The sequence below is a fragment of the Cibotium barometz genome, chromosome 2, assembly GCF_041138505.1.
Source record: "Cibotium barometz isolate CiBa-2024 chromosome 2, ASM4113850v1, whole genome shotgun sequence".
Classification (NCBI taxonomy): domain Eukaryota; kingdom Viridiplantae; phylum Streptophyta; class Polypodiopsida; order Cyatheales; family Cibotiaceae; genus Cibotium; species Cibotium barometz.
Window position 1 is genome coordinate 19,578,171 of NC_141047.1, and position 18,222 is coordinate 19,596,392.

General features: G+C 41.9%; 1 protein-coding gene across 2 annotated transcripts in view; it reads right to left on the bottom strand.

Moving 5' to 3' along the window:
- Positions 1-232: 232 nt before the first annotated feature.
- Positions 233-18,222, bottom strand: part of LOC147640774 (sister chromatid cohesion protein PDS5 homolog A-like) — a 38,482-nt gene continuing 20,492 nt past the window's right edge. The window contains exons 2-34 of one of the 2 annotated variants that reach the window (XM_086815065.1): positions 10,766-10,969; positions 10,498-10,679; positions 10,160-10,283; positions 9,846-10,067; positions 9,491-9,704; positions 9,188-9,333; positions 8,937-9,094; positions 8,700-8,849; positions 8,524-8,572; positions 8,202-8,393; positions 7,923-8,105; positions 7,682-7,836; positions 6,509-6,632; positions 6,239-6,388; positions 6,078-6,137; positions 5,634-5,770; positions 5,426-5,543; positions 5,129-5,263; positions 4,728-4,939; positions 4,479-4,638; positions 4,257-4,394; positions 3,994-4,080; positions 3,341-3,898; positions 3,137-3,250; positions 2,930-3,021; positions 2,589-2,640; positions 2,419-2,493; positions 2,257-2,303; positions 2,000-2,068; positions 1,763-1,914; positions 1,193-1,344; positions 979-1,091; positions 233-851 (exon numbers count right to left, since the gene is read on the bottom strand). In XM_086815065.1, coding sequence (XP_086671191.1) covers positions 1,056-1,091; positions 1,193-1,344; positions 1,763-1,914; positions 2,000-2,068; positions 2,257-2,303; positions 2,419-2,493; positions 2,589-2,640; positions 2,930-3,021; positions 3,137-3,250; positions 3,341-3,898; positions 3,994-4,080; positions 4,257-4,394; positions 4,479-4,638; positions 4,728-4,939; positions 5,129-5,263; positions 5,426-5,543; positions 5,634-5,770; positions 6,078-6,137; positions 6,239-6,388; positions 6,509-6,632; positions 7,682-7,836; positions 7,923-8,105; positions 8,202-8,393; positions 8,524-8,572; positions 8,700-8,849; positions 8,937-9,094; positions 9,188-9,333; positions 9,491-9,704; positions 9,846-10,067; positions 10,160-10,283; positions 10,498-10,679; positions 10,766-10,969 — 4,647 coding nt within the window. In that variant the 3' untranslated portion in view covers positions 233-851; positions 979-1,055. Of the gene's footprint in view, positions 852-978; positions 1,092-1,192; positions 1,345-1,762; positions 1,915-1,999; positions 2,069-2,256; positions 2,304-2,418; positions 2,494-2,588; positions 2,641-2,929; positions 3,022-3,136; positions 3,251-3,340; positions 3,908-3,993; positions 4,081-4,256; positions 4,395-4,478; positions 4,639-4,727; positions 4,940-5,128; positions 5,264-5,425; positions 5,544-5,633; positions 5,771-6,077; positions 6,138-6,238; positions 6,389-6,508; positions 6,633-7,681; positions 7,837-7,922; positions 8,106-8,201; positions 8,394-8,523; positions 8,573-8,699; positions 8,850-8,936; positions 9,095-9,187; positions 9,334-9,490; positions 9,705-9,845; positions 10,068-10,159; positions 10,284-10,497; positions 10,680-10,765; positions 10,970-18,222 lie in introns of both variants that reach the window. The other variant, XM_086815061.1, reaches the window with a different exon arrangement.

Genomic DNA, 18,222 nt, shown 5'->3' on the forward strand with positions numbered 1-18,222 from the left:
GTACAGATTCTGTCCTCTCTAGAGGCTTGGTATCTGCTCGTGTAGATAAAACTATGTTTTCTGCTCATATAAAGCCCTCATTCTCAGGGGAAGACAAATGCCAAAGATCTTCTAGAGCATGCAGCATTGTTGTAACTTCAAAAGCAGATAATGAAGTCCATACAAAGAACAAATGAGGCAAACCTAGATTCGAAACTAGAAGGCACACAAAGCACTGTGCAAACACAAGAAATAAGCGTGTAAGAGGGTAGGATATATACCAGAAATGTGTTACAAAAGAGCTGGAAATGTGTGCAGCTCTAGATAAGAAACCTTCACGCTAGTAATAGTTGTTTTGAGCACCAACCCATGATCAAAACAGATCCTTCAAGTATTTCAGCTTTAAGGGTCCCAATGACCTGTGTCATTCCATTCCAACAGTCGTGGGTTGGTTATATGACAGATAAGGCCATATACTGAGCTAAATCATCAGGCAACCAGCCCAAATCCATATTAAAGGGCCCCTCCTCTTTTAACCTAAGTATGAAGCACTTGCCTACACCAATAAAGAAATCCAAATTGAACACAAAACCATATCATACACCAAGACTTCCTGAAAACCGCTGTAACTCCTCTCTACAGCTTGTACAGTTTAAAGCTCCAGCCATACAGGACAGCCTGTGCCTGCATATGCTCTTGTCCACTTCTCAGTCTAAGTAACCAAAATTGATGGAGAAGCCATCCACATCATACATGCATCAGAATCTTTATACATCATCCTTAAACCACAAACTGTATAACCTTTTACAAGAGTCTTGCTCGTCGCCTACACTACACTGTCATGTAAGGGGAATGCCTTCAATAATGACTCCCTACATCAAACAACGAACTCAATCAGTTATGTGCAATAATGCACCTACTCAATAGACCTCCTAAAGCAGGGAGAGCTCCCAACTGAAAACAGTCACTATGCCTTACAAGAAAGTTTCAAAAACTTACAATCTGCACCCCCCCAAAAGAAAGTATCATGTTAACAAAGACCTCTACAACGAGCTATAAAAGCTTGAATACTTAATTTAATGTGCTTTTCTTCTGGCAGTTTTCCATGCATCCTGTGTATCAAAAACATCAATATAACATCATTACCATTGACAAGATCATAAGAAGTCTGCCAAAAGAAAGCTAAAATAATACTAATGATAATAACACTTACCAGAGGTACATCGTCTGAATCTTCTGAATCCTTGGATGCTGTCGGGGAAGGACTGCCTTTGTGTGTATTATCACTTTTAAACCCTCTAGCTCTTAGTGTGGCAGATACTTTCTTTTCTGAGCGCCTCGGAGCCTTAGACTGACCCTTTGATGCTGCTTAAATGTTCAGAAAAATAATAAACTAAACAAATCACCCCAAAAAAAAATCAGGAATTTATTTCAGGGTGTTCCTATAAATAAACTATTACCCACAGGATGAAGTTGAACTGACATGGGCAGGCTAGTGAAAATTACACATTGGCACTTGGTTATTTGAAAGATACTTTTGATAATCCCATGAAGGCAAGTTAATAAAGATGTAGATTGGTAAGTATCGTGCACTAGTCAACAGTGTGTGGCTTTGGATCTGGTCTACCTGAAGGTGGACGAACTGCCAAACCTAATGCGAATAACATATGGTGTAGAGGCGTCCGTGCTCATCAATTGGCAAGATACTCAGGCAAACTATGCTCTGAAACCTTGCTCCCACGTGTAGCAAAACATAAAAAATGAATCAAAAAAATGTTCCTACCTGTAGCTGGTGTCTTCTCCCCATCAACCACCTCGTGTCCTTGATCTAGCATTTCTGTGTGATCGCTTGCATTCAAAGGATCGCTTGGTTTTGCAGGAATAGCACTTGTCTCACGCTTGGACTGTTTGCGGGACCTGGGTGATCTAGGTAGACTGTTTCAAGGGACAAACATCAATCAGAGCATGGAAAACCTTGGAATATGCAGCACAACAAATCATGGCAGACCCTGACCCTTACCTTCTGCTAGCTGATCCCCCTTTTGAACTTTTCTTGGTCTGACGTTTTATCTCTTTCTTCTTTGACTGCCTGTAAGAAACGTCCACCCAGAACAAAATAACTAACATGTGAACCAAAATTATCACACAGCTCATCCTAATCAGGCAGAAATCTTAACAGAACCAAAAGCAATGCAGTTATGATACACTTGCAATTGTCAAATGCAAAGCAAAGCACGATTATGAAGTGGAAAAGAGATGTTGGTGGCAGAGTCTCACGAGCCATGCTCCAAAGATGCTGGTGTTGAAGGTGACCCTGGATCATCCTGAAGCAACATGACAAAACAGAACCAATGTAGAAAGAGTCTGCTTAAGCTTATAAATGCAATTGTAACACACATGGCTTCAGTTACATCAATTGAAATAAGCAACCAAATATACCATTGCATTCTCCAGAAACTCCCAACGCTCATCCTCCAGCTTTAAATACTCCACATCCCCATCATCATAAACAACCTGGAAGAAGCATCATTGATGCAAAAAGAACCAGGTGTAAAGTCATGCGGTGTCAGCCAAAGACAAACATGCTGCTGGAGTCTGCAGCAACCTACTTTGTGTTTCTTTTTTTTACGGTCGTACAATTCAATCGATCCCTGGTAAAACCTGCAAAAGACGAAATGCAGCAGTTCTTCAATAATAAAAAAACGCACATGCGGGTGTGGCACACAAATTAAGTTGTAATAACAATTAAAGTAACTTCACAACAGCTGAGCCCACCAAGGAATCAGGCGGCCTCAAAGCCCACCCTACCCTGCAGACATGGCAGTAGCCACTGGAGGTGGTAGCTTTTTTGCCAGAGTGTGGGCAGGCAGATGTTATGATGCCACCCATAGAAAGTTGCCCTGATATCTGAGATGTTAGAAATAATGTATAAATGGGATGAAGTGCGCACTTCTTGTCCATGGGCCACCACACCCTTATTCTGGAGCCCAGCAACTTGTCAACAGAAGCTTCCCCTTTCTTGTCCACCTTTGAGTTGGGACTCTTCAAATAAAGACGAAGTGTTAGAAAGGCTTTGTGACAAAAGCCAACAAACATGCCCATTGAACTTTGGCAGTAACATCGCATGCGAATTCAGTGAGTGCAGGACAGGAGAGACCTCCAATCCAGAAATGCTGATCTTCTTAGCAGATCTCCTAGGTGTTCCACGGGGACTTTTCAATGCCTGAGCCTCTGCATTATCTGTTGCATCATCTTGTGCACCATCCATGGCCTAGCCATGCAAAAACAAATTAGAACCAACAAACCTTGTCTTGTTAAACTCCAGATAACATTCTTCAGCAGAAGCTATAGCCAAAATTACCTTCTTGCCACGACGTTTTCTGATGTCAACTGAATCTTCCTCCTTAGGAAACTCATCCATAGACTCTTGAGGGGGTTTTGGCTTCTTAATTGAAATGCGCACAGGTCGTCTTGCAGAACCATCAGCTCCAGGAGCTGCAGACTCAGTATCAGGACTGGCCATTTCAGATGTAGCAAGTATGTCTAAATTGACTTCATTATTCACACCCTCATCTTCTTCATTTAAAATTTTAGCTCTCCCTCGCTTACGAATCAAACTAGACAAGCTCTCATCTTCATTTTCTTTGAGAAATCGACTCCCCCTTTTGCGTTTGGGAGAAGTAGGAGTCGTCAAGTCCAGCGTCTCCAAATTCATCTCATTTTTGACGGGCCTGGTTCTCTCATTCTGGCTCCTTTTGCGCCCTGAACCTCGTCGTTTTTCACTAGCTGCAGGGAGCCTTGGAGACATACTAGCGTCCTGTTCTTCATCACCTCCAGTTAATTCAGTGACTTTGCTCCGCTTTTGCAGGGGCTTGTCCTCCGTATCCAAGGTTCCATTAGCAACCTTTCTCTTTCCTTGCTTCATAACCTAACAAGATGAATAATTATTCCCCACAAGACAGAATTTAGAACAAAAGACTGTTGAAACAGAAAAGTTTGGTAGTAAAAGTATACCATATCCATGCTGAACGGCAAGGCAGACTTCATTCGTGAAAAAGTATCACCTTCTATGAAGAAAGAAGGCAGATGAGATCCATCCACCTGCACACACAACCATCAGCAGCAAGGTGGTTAAGCTTGCACAATTGCCACATTGAACAGTTAAAACAGGAAAATATTCATAATCTACCATTTCTTTGACAAACATTTCAAGGAAAAGTTCAACAGCAGCTACATGTACCCCACTACATGGTTACCAAAAACAGAAGGTTAACCACCTTTTGGTTGCCTTCTCCCCTGTCCTTGAGAATCTTGTATATTGACATGGGAAGAGGAATGTTATCTGCATCATTTAAGCTTTCCCCAGCAAGATCTTTAGTGATCGCGATGCCAATGTCACAAAGGATATAAGTGTTCTGACGTATCACACAAAAACCAATGAGAATTGTTCCAGTATCAAACCACAGATAAAAGTTGCAATACAGCATAAGCATGGATACCTCTGTCTTTGAGGCATCCATTGTGTCCTCTGCATCTTTCATTGTGCGAAATATACCAAGAATCAAGGCAATTTTGTCAGACTCTTCTTTTTTTCTTTCATCATACCGAACCCCCTCCCCATCGTGATTGAGCAATGCCCAAATAAACAGAGATAACTGCCTGAGAAGTCACAGATGCTTACAAAGTTTGATCCTCCAACCATGTAAACAATGTCAATTGCATCCACACAAAAGATAATTGGCTCTTACTTGAAAAAAGGTTCTATAGCTTCTACACTTGGACCTCCTTCACTTGGACTGGTAAATGCAGCATCCTGGGCAAGGGTGTGGACAAAGTAGAAAAGTACATATTCAGGAAAGTAGGTTATCAAGGGTGGATCTAACTGCCCAGAAGAAGAAGCCTCCCTTAACCGTGCTTGCCGGCGTGAAGATTCAACAAAATCACCCAGCTGCTGCTTAGCCTGCAATTAATTTCAAAGAAATTAATTGAAGAATTTACATGCAATTCACACCAATCAGCTTTATCATACAAGACAGAGACTATTTCATATAAGTTAATGCGTAAAGACATAAATCCATCTCAGCATAATAGATGCATCCATCTCATATAAATCCATCTCAGCATAATAGATGCAACACTGAGCTCTTACTTCTGTCAAAAAGGCATCGGCATCACCGCCAATGCTTAATGCCAGGGCACATGCATACTTATGGGGAACAGCACGCTCCTTCAAAAACTTGTGAACCTTGCTCACAAATTGGTGTTTCACAAAGACAGAAGGATCCTGGAAAGAGAACAATACTGTGAGTACTCTGCTATGACTTAGGCCAACTTGTTAACCTACATTGATAAACTTGCTGATAGGAGATGTAAAGCTTTGCATTACCCTAGCACACAAAAACAGTAGCATGGAACAACTGTTAGGAGATGTAAAGCTTTGCATTACCCTAGCACATGAAACAGTAGCATGGAACAACTGAGGTGAAATTTGAGCATCGTATCGCTTAGACAATCGCAACACTCCCGTCGCAGCTGCTAGCCGAAGGTGGGCCTTGTCAAAGTCACTGAAAATCCAAATTCACAAACACACAAACAACCTTAGCAGGAGGAAAAACCCACACTCCTGTGGGAATTGGCATAGTTTGGAGCCACACCTAGATTTGATATCATCTGAAACTTCCCCGCATTCCAGAAACTTCAAGAGTATCCCAAACAGTCCCTTGAATCGCTGAACTTGCTGTGGGTCCTTGTTTGGAAGAAAACTCCTGACTAGTGTTTTAAGTCCAAAAATCTGCCATGCATCAACAAAAAATGAAACCTGTTAAACTCCAAGTGGGGCTACATGTAATGTAGCCAATCCTGTAATGTGCTTTTCATGTACACCAGCCAGAGTGTCCTCCAACATCCCCTTTGCACCTAAATTCAAACGCAGGAGGCAGCATTGCCATGAAAGTAGAGTGCACTTATTTTGGTTCTGTGGTGTTCATGACTCAGGAGTCAGGGTAGGTGTACCCACTTGTTAAAAAACATGCCTCCCCATCCTCGTTAACACAATCAAGCATGAAATCGTTTTTGAGTTCTTTGAAGGGAATGCACACCTTCAGACGAGTTGTTTCACTCGCAGCATGATGCTCAGTGTCCTCGCCAACCAAAGGAGCCTGTAAACAATGCAGCATTGGCATGCCAACAATGTGAGAAGTCTGCATAGCCATGGCGCATCTTAAACACGACAAGTTTTGATGCAAATTCTGGCACTTACACTATCTCTTCTAAAAAGATCTCGCACGAGAAAATTCACAAGATCTTCCTCCCATGTTTCAAAAACTGAGATGGCATGCTGAGCTATGCAGCCCAGAGACTGTAAGATGGTTGGAAGGTTTATGCCACTTTCCAGAAGATCCAGAAGTTTCTGGAAAGCAAGAGACGTAAACTTTTACAGAATTGACAGAACACAGATGTTTTATTCCAAACTGGAAGCAAAATGTTACTCTGTGTACACAACAAATTTCAGACTAGTTGATGCACCTACCCTGTACAATGCTGAAAAAATCTTTAGTCCAGAATCGCTGCTCATTGCAGCAAGCGCTTGTACTGCATACTTGGCTTGTTTGCGGTTTCCCTCAACACACAGCTTTTCAAGCAAATCAACTGAGCTGAAAAAAAAATCATTTTTTGGAAGTGAATCAGCTTGGATTGCGCAGGCACAAACAAGGCCAAACTACATAATGACAATCACCAGCACTCTCGAGATACATAAAAATCACTCAAGAAGTATGTACATGTGTGTATAGAAGCATGTGTGTATATGTCTAATAAAAAAGAGTGGCCTTCAATGTACTTATTATGCCTGATCAGGGCTTTCAAGACTGACACGATTCACGCACTGTACACAGTGTACTCAAAATGTCGTTAACCACATGTCGTTAATACAAAATCACAGCACCAAATGGGTTACATCGTGTCTTCATGACATAGGCAGCACCTTACAGCTACATACTTCTGTTCCTGATTCCCCACCTGCCCATATGCCGGATCCCTGTCTGTGGGCACATCATGTGCTTTCAACTTTATACTTTTATGTATCAAGATTTGAAAGAGCTACAACAGAACTTACAAAGCATACAAGATACACAATTAAGTATGAGAGCTACTAACCATAACAGATAACCCAGAGTTTAGATGGCAAAGGCATGTCACACTTCTCATCATTCATGCATTAACCTCCTAAAGAGAGGCTCACCATGCCAGAAAAAAAACCTCATATAAAGCCTGACACTTACTGGCAGCAAACAGGAGCACTAAACTCAGGCTGCATTTAGGCAATTGAAGACCAGTGGTCTGAGTACTTCAAGATCAGTGAAGATATTTGTGACAACCTGACAACTTCTTTTGAAGAAAGAAAAGGGGGAAAGCAAGGATGGGCACCCATCAGCTGATGAGCGGTAGCACAAGGGGGGGAGGGGGTTCGAGAGAGAGAGAGTTTGAAAGGACAGCCAAAAAGGCTGTTCCAAAGCCCAAAAAACCAGTAAGTATGTTGGAAGAATACATAGCTTGTTAGCCATTATGGCTGTTTTCTCAGTCACTAATAGAAGGATCCTTTTTCCCAAAAAAAAAAAAAAGAATACATAGCTTGATATTAAACTGCTAATTACAACTGCAAACATTGACCAAGCCACTCCAGAGAAATCAATAATGATCTCACTTGGACTCTTCTGTCAACTGCCCACGCATAGAGCCTCCAATTTTAGCTAAAATCTGCACAGCTCCTTCTTTGAGAAATTCTCTGTCCTCCTTTAGCAGTTCCATCACATTCCCTTCTGCACCTTCAAGAAGACTAGGGAAATGGTTTGCAAGCACCTGGTAAAAGCAATTTAAAAACTTAGGATTCCCTGACCAAGACACTAGCTTGATGTAAAGCATGAATAAAGTGAATGTATACTTACCACAAGTAAGCCCATGCTAGCTTTGAGCATCTTTTCTTCTCCCAGTTTTCTGAACTCGTCTATCTCAGCAAGTAAAGCCTGCATATGCTCCTTGCCAAAAAGCACATAGGAGCACTTTATTGCGAGAACTTTTAAAAACTCATGCCGTGGATGTTTCTCTCCTAGCCGCTCCAGCAAATCTGCCTGCAATTACCAAAAATGGATAACTCATGATAAATTGGACAACCTGCTGTACAAAGCAAGAAGCAAGAGCAGAGGTATCATTACTCCTAATCTTACCCTCAAAGATAGAGATTGGGAAAGAGAGGTGTTTGGATCCAACAATTCAGCCAAATCTTTCAGCAACTTATTATCCTTCAGCTGAATTAGTTTCTGAAGCTCTGATTCTGCATTTGCAGGGTCCATGAATGAGCTTGCCATGCTTTTGCAAGAAGCCTGTAATTTTCTCTCGTTTTCCTGACTCTCTTCATCCTGGGGAAGAGGTAATGGGATTGATTAGCATTGAAGACCTTGAATGCCCAAGGCCTAAAGCATGAGAAACAGTCTGACTACAGGAATATGCAAGCTTAGCCACATGCAATACTCGAAAGCAATACCCTACCTTCAGCTTCTGTCGGAGAGCCAAATAATTTTGCATCTCATGATGCAGCCTGCACAAACGAATGGTGAGAAACATAAGGAATACACTGGATTCCATACACAAACATACTAAACAAAGCTTTGAGGCACAAGTGTCCAATGCTACCAGACTCCTTTCCTTTTGAATGCATATACTACCTTTGCTTCTGCAGTAAAATCCTTTCAAGAGCCTTGACATCGTTGTTGCCAAAGGCACTAAAAAAGGAAATCCAACACTTCACTCTCTCGTTCACTGGAAACTCCAAAGGGAGTAAGAGCTCTGAGAAAACCAACTCCATAGCTTGTGCTCTGCAGGCACAGCCAGCAAGAAATCCCATCAGCTTGACCCACTGCTTTAGCTAGAACGCATGGCAAAGTTGCTTGTAAGAAACAAACCGGAACTCTCTGCAGTCTCTGTCAAAGCAGCATCTGATCAACTTACTCGGAATCCAGTAAAAGGATTCCATCTCGACAGTTGAACCTTCAAATTTTTTCAAACAGAAAGTCCTATACAATTCTGTGAGTTGTTGCAATGTTTCCCGCCTCACAGACACCTACAGCAGGGTCCTAAATGAGCAATAAAAACACAAGAGGCAACCAAACACTCCATGAATGACCACAACCAGAAGTAAGGAAAAAGGCTTGACCTCTGTATCCCGCAAGCGTTCAGCTACACGTTTCAAAACATCAACAGGTACCAGCTCTGGATTTGACTTGGCATAGTCACAGATAGCGATCACGACATGCAGTCTAACTCCATTATCATAATCTTGGAGACGATCACTAAGTGCAGCTGCCAACAAACAGCACGTGTCAGATCAGGAACTATTGTAAAAACTTCTAGTAATCTCACTGCCTTGCAATCCAAGAAGAAGACCTTTATGAGCACACTCCTGCATTCCACATGTCTCTTTGGCAAAAATGTTTGCATTTAATTTGAAAACACTTACCCAGAAATTCTTCTGCTCCAGGACCAGAGGGGTTAGCCAGGAGGCATTGTTTGGCACACTCAACAACAGCAAGTCGGACCTCAACGGCCTTGTCTGTGAATCTCTTTACATACTCTGTAAATAATTGATTGAATCCATCTGACACCCCTTTTTGTGAAGCAAATAGGCGCCCAAGTGACTTCACAGCCTTCAGGCGGACATCTAGCTTGTCAGTCTGCACAACCACGGGGGTTAATAGTTAATCATCCACAGTTTTAATGATAGATTATTGACAAATTTAAGCTTCAGATCATGAAGACACACAAAACAGCATAATAGAAGTATTAAAACTTAGCTTTCAGTTATCAACCCATACCAGCAGATCATCTGTCAGCTTGGGAATCAGAGGAATAATTATTTTTGGAGCGCGAGTATATATCTCAAAAATCAGGTCGTGGTAACTGTCTCGCCACCTGCTCTTTGAAAACTTTCCTTCTGACAAAGTCGATGTGAGAAAAGCCTCCACGTGTGGCCTCAACTGCTTGGCACACCGTTCAAACACGGCCCCAGCAAGTATATATCCAGCTTTTGAAACTCCCTGAGATTGTTTCCATTACACTTGTCACTCAGACATGAATCTAGAAATTATAAGAGTGGAGAAAAAGATGAATGCTTTCAAAATCCTTTCACCTTCCTTCCACTCAGCAAGTTACTCAAAAGCAGCTCCAATAGTTGTTGTGGGATTTCCCCACTCTCTTCCAGGACTAAGCACATGATTGTCCTCATTGAAGCCATTATATTTTGGGGCTCTTCACTGCAAAACAATTTGAAGCATAACTTTTCTTAGATAAATGCTGTAGATATGCATACAAATTTATACATGCATATGTATATATGCATATGCATGCTCGCGCGCACGAGCATGCATGTAAATATACATATATACCACAAGTCTAGTCATAGCATAGCAAAGATAAGTTTTGTAGGAAACGTCACAATGTGGAGACCTGCCAAAGCGAGAGTATCACCTGACAGTTGAAAAAAAAGTCTGAAACATCTCCCAAATGAGATCATCACATTCTAGATCCAGCATCATAACACAAGACCTCACTATGGCCACCGTCTCCAGCATGTTCACCCTTTTGTCAAAATACGGACTTGACCTCTCACTCAAACCTTTGAACGATGCTACAATCAGCTCGAATATTTCCTGGAACACCACCAAAAATCCCAAAACTTGAGGCACCTTCCAGTTTGCTCATACACAACAAAAGGGTGATTCAGAGAAAACGCTACCTTTAAAATTTCATCACTAAAAGGGGCATCAGGAGCAACAATCCTCATGATCTCACTGATACATGTGGCCACCAGCAACCGTATGTCTTTGTCCTTGTGCTTCAAAAGGCCTGGTTGAACTAGTGCATCCATAGAGGGCTTCATTGCTAATAGCACATTGTGGTGAGGCGATTGGTTTATATCACCAAACAATTCTGCAGCTTGCTGCAAAAACAAAAGAACACACACAAAGCAAACAAACAAAATTCAGTATAACTTCAATACATGAAAATGCCAATACAAGAGAAACAAGCAAAGCTGGACAAGGCCCTACCTGCCACTAGACAGAGCTTTCAACAATGTTCACTATGAAAAGATAGTTACATCATCGGCCACACACAGTTCTCTCTTATGCCACCACAGCAAAGACAAGCATAATATAGACAAGCATGGTTGATTCTCTCGTGGTAAAGACCATAGCCACAAGAAACATTTCAAGACTGCGTTTCATCTCAAAAGAAAAAAAGCCCACAAGGTTCCATAAAAACATAGGTTTTAAAAATGTGAAGCTTTAAGAGAATGCACTTTAATGATTCAAAAAGATGTGTGCCTCACTAAGAAACTCCATACAATACACTGTATCTTGTAAAATAAGATAAAAATTAAAGGCAATATATTAAATGTACTAAGTCCTGATTTGGAAACTAGAGAAAAGATGAGTGTTTTGAAGGAGTAGGTATAGAAGAGAACGAAGAATAGACGTAAAGAGGAAGATTAAAAATAGAATTAAGAGAAAAAAATAGAATAAAGAGGAGAAAAAAGAAAGAAGTAAAAGTGAAGAATAGAAGAAAGAGGAGGAAGAAGGTGAGTAGAAAGAGTAGGAAAATGGAGGTGGTGGAAAGAAAGAGGAAGAAGAAGAGTAGGAGATGATGATGAGAAACTAGAAGGAGAAGATGGAAGCTGGTTACAACAAAGCAGAAGGAAGAGAACAACAAGCCAACAAAAGAAGAATGAAATGTCAAAAAATTTAGAGGGTCATGCCTTGAACACCCATCCACACATGTGCATAAACAAGTTTCAGGCATAACATGTGTTTTCTATGGGTTTTGCAGGTCGTAAGAATTACCCCAAGGGCCATTTTCATTATTATAAGGTTTTATTGCTAATAGGTATGCATTAGAAGGTGGCGACTTTCTTCAAAGGGTGTGGGCAAGCTATCGACACCCACTTCGGAGAGCTAGACGGCCTCACCCTCTCGGACCTCGAGCACCCCAGGCTCACCAACCCTAGATTGATGACATCCTTGCTTGCCACCGAGCATCTGTGGCTGCTACCTCGCCCCAACTTCTCCTCGGCCCTACAGATCTACGGGCCCTCCTCACCCCCTCGCCGATGCTAGACATCCTTTATGGACCCCTACCACACATCGATGGATAGCTCCCTCTCCACACTCACACCCCCGTTTCCTGTACACATACTATGTATCCACGATGAGAAGGATGGTGATCCTCCATGATGAGGATGACGATGATGATCCATACATATCTACATTTACCTAGGGATTAGTGTTAGTTCTTTTTTGTTACTTTGTCTTTTTTTTCCATGATGAGATTCCACATTGTACACCTCTTGTCTCACAGACCCATTGGGTCTTTTGCAAGACGTTAATATATCTTCTTCTTCTCCTTCTTCTTCTTCTCTCTCTCTCTCTCTCTCTCTCTCTCTCTCTCTCTCTCTCTCTCTCTCTCTATATATATATATATATATATATATATATACCTGTACCAGCATGTTTCCAACACAGTACTACTCCATACAAAGTACGTGCAGCTCATGTACAACTCTTACCATTGATGTACGATTCTTTTGTTGATGTTGTATCAGATTGATCACTCTGCCAACTATGTACAACTCTTATGCCAGCCCTGAAACATGCTGCCATAAAGCTGCTCACACTATCCTGACGTTGATCATGCTAGCACTCCTACTTTCCTGGAGTTGTGTAACCCCTTCCTGGTGTCATCCACAGCTTATGTACTCCTGTTCGAGTGTCGGAGAACTCATTGAACAATCTTGAAGAGCTTGCCATAGTGCTAAAGAAGAGAAAAAATGGCCAAGTGCTAAAGAGAGAGGCTTGTGCCAACTCACAAAACAAAGGTACGAACTATATATTGATGGTACTAGCTGTAAATCAAGAGCTCCTGCTGCATGAAGCTCTACAACTTCTTGTTGAAAGGCTGTACACATGATTGAAGAGGTGGTCTACGAAGTGGGTGCTATCTATGCTCATGTTGAAGACTTCTCGAAGGCTTTCAAGTTTCAACAGCTTCTTGGAGACTATTTCAAGACTTAAGCTGGAACATTGGGCTTTGGGCTTTAATCAAAGCTTTTTTGTTACAAACCTGAAGGTAGCACTGAGTGCAAGCATTGGCCAAGCACTCCTGTGATAGTTCTTCATGAGGCTCAAGGACCGTAGGGACTGCTCAAACTTTTCAAGAAACTCTTTGGTGGCCTATAATGAAATTGATGTTTGAATGGGGAAATTAAAATTTGGCTGTGGAATTATCGGATCATGTCCGAGAAACCGAAAAATACAAGAAAGTCGTCAAAAAAGCGCACAGACCGATGATTCATATCCGTCGTATTCCCAACAGAGAACATAGGGTGAGACCGCTGAGATGGGATTCCGCTAATAACATCATCTAAGTCTATTCCGTTTTTTCCCCTTTTCGCTCTTCTCCATATGCATGGGAATTAAAGGTCCTTCAAGTCGCATGGCCTTCGCTTTGTCTTTTTAATGTTGTTGATCGCAAAGCGCAGTAAATAGATGGGCTTTCCATTTCCGTAAGGAAACTAGAAAGAACTCTGATTGGTTCTTATTCTACGTTGGGATGCAGGGATAGATTCATTTCCTCCTCGAAGAACTATACGAACTATGACGTAGGCGACCAGTCTGCCCTTTGGGGTAATCCCGGGAGGGACTCAACTGCCCTTCGAGACTCAACCAACTATCGATGTCTACGGCGTTGGGACTGCACTTCGGGGCCCTTCAAGAAACTCTTTGGTGGCGCCAAATGGAACAACCCATTCGTTATTTGCCGCTTTTCTACTTACCCACCTTGCCTGTGCAAAGGCTGCTTGGTCCTTTGTAACAGAAGGGCAATTGCAACATGGAAATCTTAACTATCATGAACCATGATCAAACACATAATCATCCCGGAGAAAGAGAGATGAAAGACAGCTTTGCACAGTACACCACACTAGGGGCCAAAAGGGGGCGCCTACAAGCAATAGGCCCATATGATGTCGAGTGCCCAATACTTGGACCACCATGTGTATTAAAATAGTCCTACCCAGTGTGTACACCTTATAATTTTGTCCAGTCACTTATAAGCGAGTGTGTACTTGCATCAATAATTATTGGCATGTGAAAACATAAAGTTGTAAATTGAGTTTCAAGAGCACTTACCACCGGTAAAACACATGTAGACCACCTGTCATGCCAAAACAAGTGTGCACACCCATGGTGCCCAGGCGTCCCTAGCCCAACAACACAGGGAGTACATTCAGGCATTGTCCAAGCAAACAAAAAAAAGTCATCGAAAAATAAAATTAAGGACATGCACACACGAGTGCAACTAGACTAGAAGAAACACGCATCTCCTCAGTTGATTTCAATCAGGTCAAATGTTAAGGGATCCAAAATCCTTCTGGAATCTTCTCAAAACATAAATACAAGTGAACACCACGTTAGCTAGTCCTGGGAAAACACACCATGTCAAGCTCCATATGCCATACATGCATTGTCATGTCAAGCTCTATATGCCACACATGTACAGTAGAAAACAAAAGCAATGAGGGGTTTTGTGACATTCCCTCTGGCTTCTAAGGGGTTGACCGCAGCTGAAAAGCTTCCAGATAGGCCGTCAAAAGCTCCAACTAATCCTGAAAATAATCCTCCTCAATCCATTTTGCTCCCATAGCCGAATAGTTTTTAAATTTCACAAGATACCTGCGTACAAGCTTGCCTCCGGCATGCTTACGCTCCTTGTGAAAAACTATTTGCTCAAGTTGCAATACTTGTGGTGGATCTTCCAAAAAATGGTTCCATGGGAGGTGGTCCCACATAAGGCCTTAACAAGCTGACATGAAAAGCATTATGTATTTTCCAATGATCGGGTAATACCAATCTATAATCACTTCATTTATCTTCTGTAAAATCTGGAATGGCCCATAATACCTATTCGAAAGCTTAAGATATCGGCCTCTTTGCTTGGCCGCTTCCAAAGTCATGCTTTCTTGAACTTAAGTAACACCCAATCACCTTCCTTGAAAATTACCTCTCTCTTGTGCTTGTCTGCTACCTTTTTATGCTTAGTTTTATGGTTGTTCATACATGTGCAAACGCAATATCCAAATCTTTGACATACTCATCTGCTGCAAAAATTTCATCTTTAGTTCATAAGATAGGGGATAATACCACCTTGCCATAAACTATCTCAAATAGAGCCTTCCCAGTTGAAGAATGCACGGTGTTGTCGTATGCAAACTCAACTAGGGGTAAACATTTCTCCCAATCTGATTTCTGCTTAGATACATAACATTCGAGCAAATCAAGTATGGCTGAATTTGCAATCTCACTCTGACCATCCGTTTGAGGATGATAAGCTGATGAAAAATTCAGCTGACCATATTATCAAACAATGCCCGCCAAAATAAACTGGTTGTTCGAGGATCTCTATCACCCACAATAGATTTGGACATGCCATGATGTTTGAAAATCTGAGCCAAGAATAATTTAGCCATATGTTCTGGCTCAATGGTTTTCCTCACAAGAATAAAGTGTGCATATTTGCTAACGTGATCAATGACAGTCCAAATAGCATCATTACCATGTGCAAATTTCGGTAGATCCATAATAAAATCCATGGCAATGCTTTCCCATGGTTCATGTGGAATGGGTAAGGACTAAAGCAAACCAAGTGTTTTACGCCTGTCAAATGTGACTTTCCGACACACTTGACACTCACATACATAAATTTCGTTATCTTTGCGTAAAGCTAGCCAAAAGAAATATCGTTCCAAAGCATGTGTAGTAGCCAGAATACCACGATGACCTGCATACGGAGGAGGATGACACTCTTCCATAACTTTTTGATGCAAATCTTGGACCACACAAATGCAGTTTTGCATCATTAGAAACCCATCTCTTCCTAAGTAAGATGGGACAGCAATAACTCCAATCAAATCAGCCCAAATAAGTTGGAAATCTGTGTCCAAATGATACATATCTCGCATCCCTGATAAGTCTTGATGATAGGCAGTAGTCACCGCATGCACTTGAGGCCTTCCTAACAAAGCATCCACTACCAAATTCTTCTTACCTGGAGTATGCAAAATCTGAAAATGAAACATGGACAAGAAATTTGCCCACCTTGAATGCTTCTCTAAGAAATTAGGTTGTGTGAGAGTGCCGTAAACTCTGATGATCTATTTTAACCATAAATTCAACCCCCAAAAGATATTGTAGGGCATGAATAACGACTAATAATTCTCTCATAAACCTGCAAGTACAATTCTGCATGTGTAGACGGCAACTTTCAAAAGCCACTGCATGACCCTCTTGATTCAAAACAGCCCCCAAACAATCTCCACATGCACCACATTCAACCACAAAGGGTCTATGCAAATCTGGAATGATAAGAACAGGCCCTGAGATAATGGCATTCTTCAACTTTTGGAAAGCTGTTCTCTGTGAATCAGACCAACGAAATACAGCTTTCTTCTTTGTTAAATCATGTAACGGGGAAGCCAAAAAGTAAAGTGTCAAATAAATCGACGATAATAAGTGTAGGGGTAAAGGCATTATGCCCACCCTTATAGTGTGTACTAGCCCATAAGTTACAGTACATAGTACACTTAATACTTTTAATGTACTAAGAGCACTATGTGTACTAGAGCAAATATACATGTGTGATAGGGGAGTCACACACTCATTCCAATGAGTTGACTTATCCCCACAACTCTCTCTCTCTCTCTCTCCCTTCTTCTCTGTGTGTATGTCTCCCACATGAAAACCTAACCCTAATTCTACTCATTCAACTAGTATCAGATCATTCTTGATCCTCTCCCTCTTCTTATGATGGCTGCACCCTGTTTTTCTCTACTGGTTTAAAAGCCATTCTGCTGGTCATACCTACTGATTTCTGTCGTACCCTGATTTCTCTACTGGTCGCATTGTCCATTCTGCCCAACTGGTCGCCTTGCCCAGTCCATGCAGAGCCCAACTAAGGCTACCCAGGCTACCTAGCGCAGGTAGCCAACAACCAGGCAGCTGAGCGGGTTGCCCAGCCAACCAGGCGCAGCCAAGCGCCGCCAGGCGCCTACAGCAGCAACAGCAGCAGCGCCCGTAGCAGCAGAAGCAACACCAAGCGCAGCCAGCGCTTGCAAAGCAGCAGCAGCCAGGCATGCATCAGCATCAGCATCAGCATCAGCATCAGCATCAGCATCAGCATCAGCATCAGCATCAGCATCAGCATCAGCATCAGCATCAGCATCAGCATCAGCATCAGCATCAGCATCAGCATCAGCATCAGCATCAGCATCAGCATCAGCATCAGCATCAGCATCAGCATCAGCATCAGCATCAGCATCAGCATCAGCATCAGCATCAGCATCAGACGTGCCCCCCCCCCTCTCCTGCAACAACAAAATTCAGTCTGCAAATCTCAGAGAAATTCAAAAAAATTAAGAGGTATTGCTTCAATTCTTTGGAAATTTCTTATCAATTCAATCAATTGAGCAGGTACAATTATCAATTGAGCAAGTACAAGTGCCAAATTGCTCAATTCTTGAGCAAAATTGGCAAAATTGGGTGACATTGGTTACAATCAGGATCAATTTGCAAGAAATTGGATGTCAAAATTTGGGGCTTTTGATGTAATTGTGCAATTGGGCATTCATACATGCTGTATGATGTGAGAAATCTCACATTCGGACAAAATTGCAACAAATTGATGTGCAAATCAAAGGGCTTTTGTGCCAATTGGATTGATTTGCATGCAGGCACTCGCATTTCATGCTTTGGGCAATGTGTTGATGCCTGTCAAGCACTCAATGTGCTTGTAAATCAAGGGGCTTTTATGTACTGGATGTATATGTGGCCAGGGGGAAGCATTGTGAAGACTCTGGATGCCTTCATGTGCGTTAATGTACCATGTATGATCAGAAATTGATCTTAAATCAAGGGGCTTTTCAAGATTTTATGCTTGTTGAGCTTCGCAAAGCAGCACGCAAGACTTTTATGCTTTGAATCCTCAAAAATCCACTTGCAGTCAAGGGGCTTTTGCTCAATTTCAGTCCGAGACTGTTGTATGCAATGGTGGGGACTGTAAAAGTCTGATTTTCACTCATTTAAACAGCCAGGAGAGCATTTATTGCTACTGTACCTGCTGGTACAGATTTGGTACAGCTTTGTA